General features: G+C 37.5%; 1 protein-coding gene across 1 annotated transcript in view; it reads left to right on the forward strand.

The window, feature by feature from the left end:
• The window catches only part of PIK3CA (phosphatidylinositol-4,5-bisphosphate 3-kinase catalytic subunit alpha), a 51,221-nt gene that overhangs the window by 13,696 nt on the left and 18,833 nt on the right, over positions 1 to 18,692 (forward strand). The window contains exons 7-15 of the mRNA XM_044670941.1: positions 852 to 1,004; positions 1,105 to 1,239; positions 5,728 to 5,852; positions 7,920 to 8,001; positions 8,330 to 8,494; positions 8,774 to 8,877; positions 14,506 to 14,677; positions 15,946 to 16,052; positions 17,078 to 17,199. Coding sequence (XP_044526876.1) covers positions 852 to 1,004; positions 1,105 to 1,239; positions 5,728 to 5,852; positions 7,920 to 8,001; positions 8,330 to 8,494; positions 8,774 to 8,877; positions 14,506 to 14,677; positions 15,946 to 16,052; positions 17,078 to 17,199 — 1,165 coding nt within the window. The remainder of the gene's footprint in view (positions 1 to 851; positions 1,005 to 1,104; positions 1,240 to 5,727; positions 5,853 to 7,919; positions 8,002 to 8,329; positions 8,495 to 8,773; positions 8,878 to 14,505; positions 14,678 to 15,945; positions 16,053 to 17,077; positions 17,200 to 18,692) is intronic.

Raw genomic sequence — 18,692 nt, forward strand, 5'->3', positions numbered from 1 at the left:
GGATTCTATTTAAAATAGAAAATATTTTCTGAAGTTGGTATATTAATCATATTACCCACCTAATCTGTCTACCAAGTTATTATGCTGCTTTCTTCTTTCATAATTACATTCAATAGAAATACAGTTAAAGGAAAATTAAAGATTTAAATAGGAGAAAGCAAAGATATGCCAACACTTTGTCGATGTGGAATCTAGAAGCCCCCAAACTTGTAACCTAGAAAGATTTGATGAACCCCTGTTTAGGAAGGTGAAAGTCCCAGGTTTGACCTTGTGAGTGATGGTTCTTCCCCTGAGGGAAAGTCTAACTTCACTAGTCTCAGACTAACAATAGACCTTATTTTGAGCTTGAGTGAGGATGATCATTCCCATCAGGGCCAACCCCAAGCCGAGTGACTCTTCTTGTTTCCAGAAGCCTCTCCTACTATATCACACCCTCCTCCTGAGGATGGAACTCGGGACCTTCATCTCAGAGACTGATGCACTGCCTACTCCACCAAAGAGTCTCTCAGCTTGGGCTTGGCCCTGATGGGGATGGTCATCCCCACTCAAGCTCAAAATAAGGTCTGTTGTTAGTTTGAGACTAGTGAAATTGGACTTTCCCTCAGGGAATAACCATCACTCACAAGGTCAGACTCAGGACTCTCACCTTCCTAAACAGGGGTTCATCAAATCTTTCTAGGCTACAAGTTTGGGGGCTTCTAGATTCCACATCGACAACTTAACCTTTGAAAAATTAAACTTTGCTTCTTGTAGATAAACATTTTACAATAAAACATTTATTTTTATTTTTGCAATGAAATGTGTCTATATAGAGATAACTAAAAAGTATTCATTATTTCTCTTCTCTCAAGGAACACTGCCCATTGGCTTGGGGAAATATAAACCTCTTTGATTACACGGACACTCTGGTATCAGGAAAAATGGCTTTGAATCTGTGGCCAGTACCTCATGGATTAGAAGATTTGCTCAATCCTATTGGAGTTACTGGGTCAAATCCCAATAAGGTCAGTTGTTTGCTTTCATGTTTATTTTAAAAATCATTTTTTTAAAATTATAAATATTTGATACTTTACAGGTAGTTAAGTGGACTTTTTCCTCTCCTAGGAAACTCCATGTTTAGAGCTGGAATTTGACTGGTTTAGCAATCCTGTAAAGTTCCCAGATATGGCAGTGATTGAAGAACATGCGAATTGGACTGTATCTCGAGAACTAGGATTTAACTATTCCCATGCTGGGCTGGTAAGGCAAAATTTTTTTTGAAAATAATGGAGCAATAAATTTTTACAAAAATACATAGCCACTAACCAGCAGAGTTTCTGACTATACATGAACTTTGTATAGCAAGGCTTCCTATTTTCATTTGGTTACCCTTATTGGATAACACTAAAGCAGGGTAGTATTTTTAATAAAGCAGTTGTTCTTTTTATATGTTAATATGGTTTAATGGGGGAAATGCTAGAATGGAAATCTTTTTCTCATTTCAGTAATAATAGTTCATAATTATTTAGCAAGTAAGGTATAGAAAGTATTTTCCATATGTAAGAGGGGAAACTAGATATTTAAGGTATGGTCGCCAGGAATCGGATCAACACGATTCCAAATTAATAGACCCAAGTCAGGATGGCTTTTATGGAAGTTTATTTACAATTAGGAAGGTTGAAGGTAAGGAAATAGAGAGAGAGAAACTCTGGCCCGGACCAGAGTCTGGACTGGATGAGGATTTAGAGGCCCCAGCAGAGGAGCACAGAGGTTAATCAAACAAGGCTATTAGCCACAAGGCCTTTTACAATTAGAGAGGCAAGAGAGACCTCCTTGAGGGTAGAGCCTCCAGAAAAGCCAAGGGAGGAGAAAGGAAGTCAGCCTAACTTACCAATGTGACAATTCAGAGAGAAGCAATCTGAGGTCTCAGCAGAGATCCTTCAACACCAAGTTCAAAGCGCCAACTGCTTCATAGGAAGTTACCATCATATTTAAGAGATAGCAGCTTCTGTCACTTCTGCATCCACCTTCAATTTCCAGTGGACAAATGGCAGCCTCAACACTGCCCTTTGGGCAATCCCTTGTTCTTGATTTGTTACTTATTGTCACATGTGGGTAACTAATCTCCTCCCCACTAAGTTGGGTGAGGTGACATTATTTCTGATGGCTAGAGTCTAACAATGAATGAGGATGAGCTAATTCCATTTACACACATACAATAATCCTTTAAGGTAGGTAGTACAGGTTCAATGATTCCTATTTTACAAATGAGGCAGTAGACACTCAGAGAAGAAAAGAAACAGAGTTCTTAAGTGTTAGGACTAGATCTCAAAATCCAGTCTTCTGGCTTCAAGAATCATTCTCTCTCCTTTGACACACTGCCATTACTCTGTGTATAAAAAGCTTTTGGTCTTTCAGAAGAAATATTATAATTCCCTTGGATAGTGGCAGCCTTAAAATTGCTTAATGATGCATTTATGACATTTCCTAATAGTCTATCCTTCCATGACATAGGCTCTTAATTTATTTCCTCCTACATCTGATTTGCCATCCTGATTATAGGTAGACATTTCCTTTTATCTAAAATTTGCTAGTACTTCTGACGTCCAGGATAACATATAACACATAAAACTCTAGCTCTTTCTATAACATATAGTGGTATTACTAAATTAAATGTTTTAGACACTCAAAAAACAGTCTGTTTCTAAGTAACTTCTGCTTTTCTCTGATCACTCTATCCCCATTCTATCACTGCAGAGACAGAAAGGGATTATATAGGACTAAGAGCCAGTTTTAATTTTTCTTTGTTTCATGGATTATAGAATTTGACACTTAGTGATCACTCTACTAGTTTTTGATCTCTGTATCCACCTTAGTCTGCCATTGTGAGAACTCTCATGTGGGATGCTCCAGAGCATGGTGGCTCTCCTCAGGTTATATTCTTCTTGCACAGCCTTTGAGAACTTGAACACCTCTGGGGCATAGTGTTGCGGAAAAAACTATGGATTTAGTATCAAAGACCTGAGTTTCAGACTCTGCTCTTCCACTTACTATTTGTGTGACTACAGACAAATCAGTTCCCTTTGTTGGGCCTCGGTTTCCTCATCTGTAAGATGGTAGATTTGGATAGATAATCTTTAAAGTCCTTCCAGTTCTAAATCTATACCCTCTAACCAATAGTCCCCTCATACTAATAGTTAACATTAACAAAGCATTTAGTATCTTCCCATGCTACTTACTCTCTTCTAATACCATGATTAACTATTAAGGTAATTATTACAGGTGACCCCCTTTATTTATTAGTACAGAAAGTGAGCATTATATTTTATCATATCATACCTCCCCTTTAAACCAAATGAGCATTTTTATATGTTGGTAGTGGTAAAGAAAATTATCAAATGACATGTCATTAAAACTGTCTCTAACTTTTCACAAATTATTTTTAATTATGAGCTGAGATACAGAAATGATATGTGCTATGAGAAAAATTACAGCACCTCAGATGGTTGAGTGTCTTTATTTGCATGTAACTTTAGAATTGTAGCTTAACTGAATACAAAGGAAGAACAATTTGCTCAATCTGACTTACCAAAACCAAGAGGTCCAAGTTTCTCCCAGGAGGAAAATCTCTTTATTCCCTGGCACTTCTGCTGATATTTGGTCCTAGTACATAGGAAGGAAAGTCTATAAGTCTACATGAGAGAGCTCCTAAAATAGTCCCCAAATAATAGTGATATCAGGAGAGCAACATCTATAGACAACTTGAGATATTAAAATTATAAATTGTATTATTCCATATTTAACACCGAAAATAAAACTATAGCTATTAAAGATAGAGACTCTTAGTGATTCTTAACTATTTACTTATCTAGTTTGTTTTGGTTGTTATAGATAATCTATGGCACTGTGTTAGTCTTATTAAATTAATTTGGGTTCACATGTCCAGAGAATATAAAACTAGATGTGAATTCAGGGAATCTATTAGAGATAAGTAAAGTTTCTTAATAGCTGGTAAAGAAGTAGTACTCAGAAACAAAAGCCAATCAAGTCAATGAGATTTTGATTTTGGCTGTCAGAAATACCATGGCACATCTAGGCAAGCTAGCCTAGCTGTGGCAGCAAGGCACCCTAAATTTAGGAGAGAAAGCAGGCAGCATATGCCTGGCAGTCAATCCACCCTGACCATCATCTCACTTCAGACTCTGATGGTTATAACCCAGGACCTGAGAGCCTTGGAAATGTTAGTTCCATCCAAACCACCAGACGCTTTCAGTCTTGCCTTTGCAGCCATCATTTAGGTTTGAAATCATTGTGAAGCAAAGGCCCTTCTTTTTCATCACCATAAACAATCACTGCTGACCCACTACCACAATCAGGTAGATGGGCCTGGGTGTGGTAGCACTACTAGGAGTAGTAGCACCCTCAAAACCTGCTTCCAGCTCAGCACTCATAGCCATCATCCAGAGAAGTGGTTCCTGTGGAAAAAAGGTCAGCTTTCCCCTCCAGCTGCCAACCAACTGCCACCCATAGAGCAGGCAAGCCAGACTAACTGAAGCAGCAGGACACCCCAAGGGAGAGATGGGCAAATCGAACCACTACCATCTACCAACAGACTAGAACCCAAACCCAAAGTTCTTAAGAGTAGCATTGCTTCTAATCCTCCTCCTAGGAAGCAACCCCTGTAGAGGTACAGCCTGACCACTGCTCCTATGGTTGCTACTGAAAATCCAGAGAAGAAAATTCTTGTTGCCAAAGTCCTTGACACTGTCAAACTGTTCTATATCAGAAACTGGTATGATTGTAACAGAAGACATTACATTAGAGAAGAGGCATGAATAACTGCTTTGCTGCTATACCCTAAGGATCAGGGGATCTTTCTATTTAATTTGAAGCTAAACATGTCCATATGTGTGGTTTCCTCCATTAGTATGGGAACTCTTTAAGAGCAGGGACTGTCTGACTTCTAATTGTATCCCAGGACTTGGCACAATGCTTAGTACATAGGAAGTGCTTAATTAGTGTTTCATCCATTTATTCACAACTCAGTTTGCCATAATTGAAGAATCTGATTCAAAATGAAAAGTAAATGCATAATTTCTAGTTATAAGAAAATGCAGCTGATATTTTTGCTTGACTTTTTGTCTTGTAACTTTTGGAATTTTACTAGTGTTTTTCTTTGTTTCTTACATATCTAAATAGTAGGTATTGCTACAAAATGACAGAATTTGAGAGTTGCAAGGACCCTCAGCGGCCATCTAGTCCAACCCATACACAAAAGAAATGTAGTAAAAGTCACAGAAATGATTTAGAGTGGAACTCCGACAAGAATGAGTCACCCAAAAGACCTTGAATGCTTTCATTCATTTCTTTGCCCATCTCCTAGCCAGGAAAACAGGTTCTGTTCTAATAGTATGGGGCCACACTGTTAGCCAAAGAAATGACTTACACATTATTTGTTTTTTCTGCTGCCCCATTGAGACCCTCTCACCCATTTACCTTGTCAGGTAGAGGGGTTACTACAGATTTTCAGGTCGCTTAGCCAAGACTTAAACCAAGAATTTGTTTGACAGTACTCAATGGAAGTTGGCCTTTCCAGCTTATCTCAGCATAGATTTACCATTCTGGTAGTCCATGTTAATACTGTAAAAGCACTGAAAATCTGCTTATTGTTAATATATATAACTCAAATGAATCCATAAAGAAATACTACAGATGATACTGTAACTAAACTATTTCTTTGTTTTACAGAGTAATAGGATAGCTCGAGATAATGAATTAAGAGAAAATGACAAAGAACAACTCCGAGCAATTTGTACTCGAGACCCTCTATCTGAGATCACTGAGCAAGAAAAGGACTTCCTATGGAGTCACAGGTCAGGGTTAGAAGATGCTTTCAAAATATGGTTTGTTTTTGTAAAGTATAGTATTGATTTTAATAGAGTATTATTTTACTAAAGACTTTTCCATAAATCTAATCTAAGGGAATATATATTTCACAATGCACACAGCTCAAAATTATAGTTAAGTTAAATCAACTCATTTAATTTTCTGGTAAGTTTTGTTGAAAGCCTTTGTGAAATGTCTTCTCTCTTTTCTGTTAGTAAACTATCTATAATGTTCATGGGTCAAGCTTTCTTGAGTGATTAATAATCAGAGTTGTCTTTCTGAATTTCAAGGTTCATCCTATGGGTAGCAGTCATATATTTAAACACTTGATTTAAAAGTCCTTATCAGGTTGTTTGTTCGTTTGTATTTTTATAATTTGATCCTTAATCCCCTGTGAGATAAGCAGTATAGATACCGTCTCTTTTGCAGGGGAGAGAACTGAGACATGGCACATGTAGTAAATGTACTTCACCTTTTAAATTAGTCAGGGCAGATGGAGTAGTGAGATATCTTTTTTGACCTTTTACTTCCTCCTTTCCCTGTTTCAGGTAATTGATAGGTCCAATTCCACTTAACAGCACTTAAGAATTATCCTTGTTTCTTGTTCCCCTTCCACTGCCTTTCCTGGCTTCTTTACTATATTCTGAATGAAATTTAAAATTAGTTAATCCCACTAATTGTTAACAAATCTAATAAAAGATTTATTGGGTGAAAAAACTGAAATTAGTGACTAAATGAGATTAGAGCTTAGTTGTGGCTTCCAGTCCTCTCTCCCTGGGCTTCATTCCTTTAAATTAATGATGGAGAACTGATTATTGCTTTTACTTTTTCTAAATAAAAAACTAATTTTCATTTCTCATTTTAAATCTCATTTTTATTACTTCTTAGGAGTTATACTTTGGTCTGGCTTTTGGTGATGAAAAAAACTGGGTTTAAATCCTGGCTAATCATTTAACTGCTCAATGTTCTAAGCAACTTCTTTTTTTAAACCCTTACCTTCTGTCCTATAAGGGCTAGGCACAGGGGGTTAAGTGACTTGCTTAGGAAGTGTCTAAGGTCAAATTTGAACACACGACCTCTCAATTCCAGACCTGACTCTATCCATTGAGCCACCTAGCTGCCCCTTAAGCAACTTTCTAGTGCAAGAAAACTAATGTACACATCATCAAGTCTGCTATGAAGGCAGTCTTCTACACCTCCATCAGAATGCCATCACAACGCTATCAGGGGGCTAAGACTAGTTGTGATGATTTTACAATGCTCCATCTCAGTTGGTTTGATGTCAATTCTGTTCTTTCTGTTTTCATCATTGTAGTTGTATGTTTTGTTTTTCCACTTTTACATCATAAGCTTTCCATGCTCTTTATTTAGCATTGTAATGGGAAAAGGATAAAGATAGGATAAGATTTAAGAGAAATGGAAGGCTGTCTTAAGGCACATACTAGGAACTCAAGGAAAAGAATTCTCTTAAATCTTATCCTCTTTCCTTTTCCCATCACAGCATATTCATCTTTTCTTAAAGTGAAATAAAATCTATTCTAGTCAGATACCATTGTCTAGCCACATCACCATTGATGAGTCTCTGCTCTGTTTTCAATTCTTAACTTCTGCAACATTTACTAGAGATAACTGTAAATAGATTTGTCTATTCTGGCCTTTATTTTTATCATCAGTCTCTTTTTCCCACTTATAGTGGCCTACATATATAGTACTTTAAAATTTGTCAAGTGCTTTATAGATATACTCTTATTTGATCTTCACAACAACCTGGGAAGTAGGGGCTATTATTATCCCTATTTTACAGTTAAGGAAACTCAGATAGGCAGCAGCTTAAGTGAAATGCCCAGGGTCATAGAGCTAAGTGCCTGAGGCAGGATTTGAACTCAGGTCTTCCTGACCATGAGTCCACTACTCTATCCTCTGTGCCTTCCATTTCCTTATTTAAAAATTATAATCATGCCTGAATTATTAAAAATTAAACAATGAAAATTTTTGAATGATGTGCAAACAAAAAAATGTATGTCTAATTTGTTTATTTGTTTGTTTTTGTGCAGACATTATTGTGTCAGTATCCCAGAAATTCTACCTAAACTTCTTCTATCCGTTAAATGGAATTCTAGAGATGAAGTAGCCCAGGTAAATGTATACACACTCACACACCCCATTATATAAGAAAGTGTAAAATAAGCCTGTATCAATTGATGGATTTTATTTTTCTCTTAACAACATACATATAAAGATTGGAATCTGTGGTAAAAGATCTCCTGTTAGGATTAACCGAGATTATAAAAGTGATACTACTTCAACAAATAAAATAATTAGAAATGTTTAACTTATATTATTTGTAGTATTTTTTTGCCTCAACTCTTTTAAAAACTTGGGAACAAACACATTTGCATAAGCTTTGTTTTTTAACTGCATATATGCAATATACATACATATATTTATATCTTTTCACATACAGATGTATTGCTTAGTGAAAGATTGGCCCCCAATCAAACCAGAACAGGCCATGGAACTTTTGGATTGTAATTATCCAGACCCTATGGTTCGAGCTTTTGCTGTTCGATGCCTGGAAAAATATTTAACTGATGACAAACTTTCTCAGTACTTAATTCAACTAGTTCAGGTATGCTAATATATTTTATCAGTTAAGATTTCACCCATAAAACATCATCTTGATTTTGTATATTTATAGTAAATATTTCCTCCTAAGTTTAAGATATATAAAATATATAAAGTCAAAAGCCAACTGTGTGACTAACCTGCTTGTTTTTTCTAAATGTGAAGATTCCTATCCATTGTACTAAAAACATAATAGCAACCTCACTTTTGAATATTTTTCTTCAAAATTTCCACTCTCTACAAGATTTTCTCCAAATCATATAATGATATTTTTATTCATTAGGTTCTGAAGTATGAACAATATTTGGATAACCTGCTTGTGAGATTTTTACTCAAGAAAGCACTAACAAATCAAAGGATAGGACACTTTTTCTTTTGGCATTTAAAGTAAGTTACATTCCTCTCTCCTCCATCAAATTTTACAGTTGTGTATAATGTAAGCATTAGCTACTTCATCAGTTATGATTTACTCATCCCTTAGAGTTTTGAATTAACAAGCTTGCTTGTCTTGTGGGGTTTGCTGGGTGAGGCAGATGAAGGTTTTTGGAGGTTGATCAAAAGGCACAGAACTTCAGAGTTCAAAAGAACTTCAGAGGCCATCTAACCAAATATGTTCTTAACTCAAAAGCCTTTCTGAAAAATCCAGGGTACGTCCAGTGAGGGAATGTGCTCCACTCAGAAGAAGCTCTAATAGGTGGCAAACAGGGGGCCAAAAATCTTCCCTTTTGCTTCTTTAGTCCATAGGTCTTAATTTTGACTTCTCGAGCTCAGCAGAGCAAGTTTAATCCCTTTTCTACATGACATTTCTTCAAATACATGAAAAATCTTTCATTTTCAGTTATTCAACAGAATTTATCTAGCTTTTATGGTATAAAAGACAGCATAGTATACTGAGTAAAAGTGCCAGCTTGCTGGTAGGAATGTCTGGCTTCAGTTCTCACCTCTGGCACCTAAGAGCTGGTTGATCATGGCAAGTGATTTCCATCCTTAATGCCCCAGGTAATTTGCTAAGATAATAAGTTAAAGATGAGTTGTTATTGTCTATTGGTGAAAGGAGTTTACACATTGAGAGTTCCCTACTTGGATAAAATTACAAGGCCACCCCCCAACCTAAATTTGCCACTGGACTAGATGCTATGAATATATTAAGACAGAAATAACCCCTGCCTTCATGGAGCTTAGAGTCTACTGGGGGGATAGTATATATATAAAAAAAGAAGTAAATGTAATATAATTCAAAGGGGGGAAAAAGCATTAACAACCAGGAGGCAGAAGTGGTTTCCTAAAGGAAAGGACCCCTGAGCTAAACCTTGAAAGCACCTAAGGATTTTAAGAGGTGCAGGTAATTAGGGAGGACACACTACACTGTTCCCTCTAAACTTCTCTTCTACATTCCAAACATCTCAGTTCCTTTCATGTTATAATGCATGATCCCCACTCCTCCCACCATCCTGATCACCCTTTTCCAAATTCACTCCAATTCATTGATGTCCTTCCTAAAATAGGGTGTCCATAAATGCAAGCAGAACTATAGATGTATTTTTTAAATTCTTTTTTGCTTTTTCAAAACTCTTACAGTCTTTCTTAGAATTAATACTAAGTATGAGTTCCAAGGCAGAAGGGCAGCAAGGGCTAGTTAAATTGGGGTTAAATGACTTGCTCAGGGTCATACAACTAGGAAGTATCTGAGGCCAAATTTGAACCCAGGACCTCTGTAGATAGAGCAAATAGGCCTTCTGTGACTTGATACAAAGTAAAATTACAGTTGTTGAGCCACACACAGATCCTTAGAGCATTCCACAAGAGACATTAAATCCAACAAGCATCAAGCTTCTATTACGGTATACAAGGAACTGTGCTAGGTACTGATGATACAAAACCAGAAAACAATCCTGACCTTCAGGGAACTTGCATGACACATGAGGGCACAAGCAAGAAAACAGATGAGTAAATGTTAGAGAAAAGCACTTGCCAATAGGAGGATCAGGAGAGAGTGACACCCAAACTAAGGCTGAAAGGAAGTTAACAAGTAAGAGTCCAAGGTGAGAAGAGAATGTATTCTCAACATGGAGGACAGCCCAGCAAAGGTAGAAAGTCATAATATAGAATGAGTTCAGGGAGGACATAGAGACCAGTTGGTCTGGAACATATATGTATGAGAGAAAATAATGGGAGGTTTGACTGGAAACAGATGGGGAAGAACTTTAAATAATAAGCTAAAGGGCTTGTACTTTATTCTAGAGGCATTAGGGAGCCCTGAATAATCTTGAGGAGTGGAATTTGCATGGTCAGATCTGTGATTTAGAGAGATTCTTTTGGCAGTTATGTGTAGGACGGATTGGAGATGGGTATCAGTTCAAAGACAGAAATGCAGTTAGTCCATGGGATTTTACCTTTATGTTATAGAGCCTTCTTCTTCCAAAATCTCCTGTGTATATCAGACTCTGCCTGGCATTCCTCTTTTTTCCTATCATGAACTCTTTGAGAGAGTTACCCCTCCCTAATAGTGTTTTTCATGCAGGGACCAATTCCCTCTTATTGGTCAAAATCCAGACTGGAATATCAGCTCCCTTTGCAGCTGCTTTTATCTTTTGAAAGATTGTCATTAAGGAAAGTCACGAATCTTACCAGCCACTCTGCTTTTGACAGAAGTAACTCCAGCACATCGACAGAGTTGGAAATCCTCTATCCCTACATTTTTCCATGCCAGTTTTGTGGTCTTGTTTCCCAAACTCATCTGATATTTCTTTCTATCCAGATGGTCTAGTATACCCCCATGGTCATGTTGCTTTTCCCCCCATTGATGCCTTCCCAAATTTTCTCCTTAGTGTTTTTTCATATTTTCTTATTCAATTCTTTTTCCTACTGTCTTTTATCTGTATATTTCTTTTGATTAAAGAATACCCTTCCAAAATTTTATTCCAAGCATGAAACATCCATTTCCTAGTCTCGGTGATGCCCGAGATCAGATTGTTTCTTTGTACTAGTATTTCTAAACAATACTTTATGGATTTAGATGTAGAGATCGGAGGGCATTTGTTTTAGTGCTTTTCCTGGGTTTCATCTCCCATGGACTAATGATTCATTCCTCTACTGTCCTTACGTTTTGCCTTCTATTCTCTTATATACTGGGATCAACAGATCTACAGTGAGAGGAACAACCACCCACTCAAAAGAATCTTGAACTTAGCATTAATGTGGCAAAGGTTCTTTTATTTCATTCTCACAAGAATGGGTACTCATGAGCCAATTTTACAGGCATATTACAGCAAGCAAGTACAAAGAATGGCAGCACATAGGCTCCCTTTCACTAATGTGAATCAGTCCCTTCCGTCATTCACCATTGGCTGGTTCCTAGGAGTTATACTGTAGTCACAAGAGTCAGCTGATCAGAATGTAATTTACAACCCTAATCATTCACATTAAAATAAAGCAACTTCACCTGATAGCATCTTAAGGCAGGCTAATCTATCATGTGTTCCTCATCATGTCCTATTGACATGGATGTGGGGAAAAGGAACTTAGTCTAGGAACATGAAACTTAACTCAGTTTTCTTTTCTTCTTATTCCATAATACAGGCTTATGAGAGGAGCCCACCACCTTGTCAGGACCTGTTCTGTAGGCTTTCTACCATCTCTTTTCCCTTAAAGATCTCTTGATCAGATCTGTAAGACTCTAAGGCAAATACCTTTCTCCAGGGCCTCATTAGGTGTTCTCCTTTCCAAGCCAAGAGCCATCCTATTCTTTTCAGCCACAATCCACACATATAAATCCCATTCTCAGACAGCATTTTTTTAGCCAATTATTCTGACTTCATAATCTCCAACATTCATTCAGCAGTGATGATGAAAAGTACCACTGTACCCTCTAAGGTCTTTGTCCAATTGAGGAGTTCTTTATCTTTTTTTGTACCATGGACTCCTTTGGCAGTCTGGTAAGGCCTAGGGACCTCTTCTCAAAAAAATTTTTAAATAATTGAAGGAAATTGCAGTTAGGGTAAAGATGAAGATGTACATTTTTTCCCATCTTACTTTAGAGACTCCTTGAAATCTATCCACAAAAACTCATCAATGTCCATAGACCTCAAGTAAAAAACCCTTAGTCTAGGATTTCATAATTCTTAGTAATCCCTAGGTTCCTATATAAAAATTAAATTATATCAATGATCAGTTAAGTCTCTGACTTTTTGAAGTTAATTTAACAGAACTCTGCTACCTGCTAAGTAGTTACCCAAGTACAAATTACATTGTATACTTTTCTAAGACTTAAAATATTCTGAGGTACTTTTCAAGTTTCATGGAGCTAATAGGAGTAAACAATTCAAAGATTTTTCTTTGTATCATTTTTACTTGTTACTCATCTGTATATGTTTGTTAGTGAAAAACTGAAATTTTTTAGGGAGGAGGAGGAGGAAGGGAACAAGCCTCTTTTAAGTGTCTACTATGTGTCAGGCACTGTGCTGAGCACTTTGCAAACATCCCATTTGATCCTCACAACATCCCTGGGTGCAATTTTTATTCCCATTTTAGAACTGAGGTAACTGAGGCAGACAAAAGTTAAAAGACTTGTCTGTGGTCACACAACTAGGAAGCATCTGAGGTTGGATTTGAACTCGGGTTTCCAGGCTCCAAGCCTTAACTCTTTCTAGCCATTGGACCATCTTTGTTGTTGTTTTGTACAGTCATTTTCAGTCATGTCCAACTTTTTGTGACTTTATTTGGGGTTTTCATAGCAAAGATACTGGAGTGGTTTACCATTTCCTTCTCTAGCTCATTTCACAGATGAGGAAATGGAGAGAGAAAGGGTTAATTGACTCAACCCAGGATCGTCCAGAATGTAAGTGTCCGAGGCCAAATTTGAACTCAGGAAGATGAGTCTTCCTGACTCCAAATCCAGCACTCTATCCACTGCACCATGTAACTGCCCCATTGTGCCACCTAGCTTCCTCAGTTACTAAATAATATTTTACTGATGGTACCATATAGAATAATAAACAGAGTTCATCTTTCACTTTTTTCCTTTCCCTAAAGACATTTTTCCTGATGACATTTTCAGTACTCTTATAAATCACAGATCTAAGTGCATCACTCTCTCCAGTGAGACAAATCACTGCCCAGCCATGCCTGCCCAACCCGACAAATTTATCATTGTTTTATTGAAATAAAATAAAAATTGGAAGTATTTGGAATAAGTTTAGAGTTGTAAGGATTGTAATTGTCCTGCCTGAGCTTTCTTAGTATTTGAATAGACTTTATTCTTGCCCTGGTGCTCTCATGCTATTCTACATTACAGCTTGTGTACTTGGGCATGTGCTGGATCCTTTCCTCCTCTTTTGTACACTCTTTAAGGTCAGGGACCATGTCTCAATTATCCTCGTGTCTTCCCCACTCCCTAGTGCAGGGCTTTGCACAAAACAGGTATTTAGTGAATATACATATTGGCTCTTTGCTTCTTCCTCTAGTACCTCATCACACGTTCACCTAACTTTCTTTGATAATTATTAACTATTCATAGAACAAATGAATGGATGATAATAATTTGAAAAATGCATAATGGTAGTATCAGGTAGCCACATAAAGTCTTCATTTGCCAGTGAGAGCTAAAGATCTCAGTTCTCATTGATCTACCCCTATTAGGCTTGAAACGTGAGGTTTCAGATTTTGTTGTTGCAGCCTGGTGCACTGGATAGGAAGCTGGATTTGGAGCCAAGGAGATCTGCCTCTGCTGCCTGTTAGCTGTGATCCTAGGCAAATCATGTCAGTCACCCCTCAGTGCTCCGGGCAGCTCTCTGATACTAGAAGTTACAGCAAAGGTGCCAGCCTGCCCTGGGAGAGGGTGACCCTCAGCTCCCAGCACTTCTGGAGTCGCAGGCCCAGTTCCCAGGCCCTAACCTACCTGTGCTTTAATAAACATTTAAGTATCCATAGAAGTTGAGTCCTTTAGGTAGCAGGGACAAATGATTCCTTAAAATCAGGTATTTGAAACTATCTTTAAGTTTCAAAATGTCGTTTTAGGTCTGAAATGCATAATAAAACTGTCAGTCAAAGATTTGGCTTACTTTTGGAGTCGTATTGCCGAGCGTGTGGGATGTATCTAAAGCATTTGAATCGGCAGGTGGAGGCCATGGAGAAACTGATTAACCTCACTGACATTCTCAAACAGGAGAAGAAGGATGAGACCCAAAAGGTACATCTTTATTTACAGACTCCCTCCCAGCCAGGAGGTTTCAGAGGCTTCTTCCTAAAACCAACCTCTTCCTATCAAATCCTCTTTAGCAGTATTTCTGAGAGAAACCCGAAGCTGGAGTAATGTGGTTTTCACCAGGTTTGCTGCGGAGCAAGTGAGGTTACTGACATGAATTCCTTATGCATTTTCACACTGTGAATTTGTGACAAAGTTGGTTAGTCTCAACCTCCCAGTTCCTATTTGAGGAACAGGGGACAGTCTGCCAAGCAAGTTCTTGTAATAGCCAGGAATAGGAAATTAAAACTCCAGTAGTTTGTCTTTTCTTCCCATACACCTTTCTCTTTCAATTCTATCTACCACTTTCACTAAAAGCTGCAACATTTTTATTGGGTAGGCTATAGAAAGAAATGTTCTTTAGTTTGGAAATTAAGTAGTACTACTATCTAGGTTGTGATATGGGTGGAGATCTTATTTTAACTGATTCTTCACTCCAAGGGCCTGGTTAAAAGAGCCCAGGTTTCTTTATGCAGACTTCAAGCAGAGGCATAACTTAATGGCCTGTGATGAACACAGAGATAACTACTTGGACTTCTAATTCAGTCTGTTTATCTTTGTAACTCCACATATTTTTTCTGTGGTAGATTTTAGATTAGCATAGATTACAAGCTAAGTATGTGTAGTATTTTAAAGTCCTTTGAGAATATCCCAATAATCCTTTTGGTGCTTCTTACCACTATTCACCCCAAAATAAATACATCTATAAAGGAAAGTCACTGTGTTAACCTAAAGGGCATCAGTACTGTGTGGTTCATTCTTTGGAAAGTGAATACACTGTTTTCCCCCACTGCTTAGAAATAAAAAATGTATACTTAGTATTTTTTTCTTATAGTAACTGAACTTAGACCAAAAAAAATATCATTACTCATTAAAAGTTGAATTGAATTCATATAACCTCTCCTCACCTAGGTTGCAGGCTAGTGCACCAGAACATGTCTAGATTCTTCTCCTATAACCAGGATCTAGAATGCTATGTCAGATGACACTTGCCCTTCTCTCTACCCTATGCCCTCCAGAGGATGTTCAGACCTGTCTCTCCCAGCTCCTCTCCTTGTGCTCCAGCCACCTTCTTCAAGAGCTCTATTAGGTGGGCCACAATCCAGAGTCAGGGTCCAGAACAAAGACTAGAGTATTAAGGAGTAAGGATTGCTTTACTTTTCATGAAATCTGCCATTATAGTTCTCAGACATTGCCTATGATTATTACATCAGGTACAAATGAAGTTCTTGGTTGAACAGATGAGACGGCCTGATTACATGGATGCTTTACAAGGCTTTATCTCTCCCCTTAATCCTGCTCATCAACTAGGAAATCTCAGGTATGGTGCTATATCAACCCTTTATGAAGAAATGTAAGGATCCATTTAGAGCTGAGCATGGTGGCATGTCATAGTCCTAGATACCAGGGAGGTGGACTCTAGAGAATTCTGAGTTGCAGTGAGCAGTATGGTTTGTAGGTCTGCCCTAAGTTTGGGCAGCAGTCTGATGGGCTTCTAGGAGCAAAGGGTCGTAAGGTTTCCCAAGGAGGAGTGAATTGACCTAAGTAGGAAATGGAGCAAATCCAAGTTCCAGGGGCCATGTAAAGAGGGTAGGGGATAGGGGGGAGTTGTCCTGTGAATAGCCTCTGCATTCCATTCTGAGCAAGATGAGAACTCATCATGAATGGATAAATGTATACTGTCCTAACTACCTCCAGGGTTCATTGTCCAGAAAACACTGTATAAATCTTAAGGTACTTATAGAAATGTGTGTCATTAGATAGGAAAAAATAAATAGGCTTTTCAAAATAGGATAAGTAAATTAGTTGATGCTGTTATTTGATTATTCTTCCCCCAACAAAATAGTAACAGGAAAAATAGTTTGACTCTGAATAAATACAAGCCTAGCAGATGCTGTATTTTCTTTGGAAAGAATCTGTGGTATATTTTAAAAGAGTAAATTGTATGTGATTACTGTATAACAATGCTCAATTAAAATTTGAGCTGCTAATTGGAAAATACAAACAGGATAATAATTAGTTGTTTTCATTTCCCTAGAGTACTTCAGAAATGTATCATATCTAGCACATACATAACCTATATCATATTGCTTACATGTCAGAGAGGGGAGAAGAAGGAGAGAGGGAAAGAATTTGGAACTCAAAATGTGAGAAAACAAGTGCTAAAAATTGTTTCTACGTGTAGATGGGGGGGGGGATAAAATACTACATTAAAAAAGTATCATATCTTTAAAACATAAAAGGACTTTTAAAAAATTTAAATGTATTGTTTCAAAAAACCACACTTTGTAGATTAGTCTTACAAGAAGGTACTGTGTTTTATATAAGTTTTTAATCATTTTGAAGGCTTGAGGAGTGTCGGATTATGTCCTCTGCAAAAAGACCACTCTGGTTGAATTGGGAGAACCCAGACATCATGTCAGAGTTACTATTTCAGAACAATGAGATCATCTTTAAAAATGGGGATGGTAAGGAAACTATTAATGAATTTATAAAACTGACATATGCCATTGTCTTTATATATAAGGATTGTAGATACTCTAAATAAATCTGTTGTAAACTGTTTTAAAATTCTACCTTGAGGAAGCGTACAATTCTGGTCTAATATGCCCTTTTTGAGAAAAGAGGCAAAGAAAAGAATGGTGTTTACATTTGACAGGATTAACTTTATAACAACTACAACTGTTGAAATTGCTTTTCCAATCATTAATGAAGTTTTGATATGAGTACTTAATTAAATAAACATGCAAATTTAACTAAGTAAACACTTATTAACCTCAACTATTTTAGGTGATACATATATAAATATAGATATGACTCCACTCTCAATGAATGTACAATCTAATTCAGGGAAGAAAATATATACAAATAACTGTTGTACCAAGGAAAATAAAAGGACTGAAAAATTTGAGCAAAGAAAGATTTGCATTCACTTGGAGAAACAATGTATGGAGCTGAGGAGAAAGTGGGCCCTGAAACAGATCTTGAAGAAAGGAATGGTGAACAGATGGCCACAGTGGGATAGGGGAAAGTAATAGATCCATTCCAGGTCTGAGAGGTCACATTCTCAGTACAACAGATACTAGAAAGGGCCAGAAATTGAGAGAGTTAAAAACTGAACAGTCCCTTCCCTCAAGAAGCTTACATATCAAATGTAAATAATTATATGCAGAATGTATGCAAAGTAAATACAAATTAATTTCAGGACAGAAGGAGGAGCACTCATGTGCATGATAATCAGGAAAAGTTCCTTGTAGGAGATGGCACTTGAATTGAGTCTTGGAAGAAAACTAGGGATTCTATAAATCAGAGGTGAGGAGAGAGAGCATTATAAACATGAAGACAACCTGTGAAATCATACATAGTGGGATATCAACATCAAAAAGATCAGTATGACTAAAATGGAGAATATATGAAGAGGAACTAATGTGAAATCAGTGCAGAAAGAGCTTCAGATCAGATTATCAAGGACTTCAAATGCCAAACCTCAAGAGTGGATTTTATAATTAACAGGAGGGAAACAGGGGCCTTAAGCTGGTAATAAGGCTAGCAGGACGATAGTGCTGGTTGTAAGGATGGAGGGAGCAAATCTCAGGCTGAGCTTGTAACTTATGGATGTAACAAGGATCCAATTCTGGGAATTGAGTGCCAGTGAAATCTCACTGCTTGCCTCCAGGCTCCTTTAAGATATCAGGTAGCCAGTCCCTCCCTGCGGAGGAAACAGCCTCCTATTGGTTAATGGCAGGTAGGCAGGAAGTCCATGTAGAGAACTTCTTGCCCTTCAGCAGTGGACTTTGTTACAGCCCAAACTGCTCAGAATCCCTTCCTGTTGCCTGTCCTCCTTAGCCTTTGATGGTAGGAAAATAACCACAGGATTCACTGGTTAAGGCTATTAGGTTAAGGGGTTTATTGATAACTGGGTAGGGAACAAGGCAATGGTAAGAGGGCTTGGAAATACTAA

The sequence above is a fragment of the Gracilinanus agilis genome, chromosome 3 (assembly GCF_016433145.1).
Source record: "Gracilinanus agilis isolate LMUSP501 chromosome 3, AgileGrace, whole genome shotgun sequence".
Classification (NCBI taxonomy): Eukaryota; Metazoa; Chordata; class Mammalia; order Didelphimorphia; family Didelphidae; genus Gracilinanus; species Gracilinanus agilis.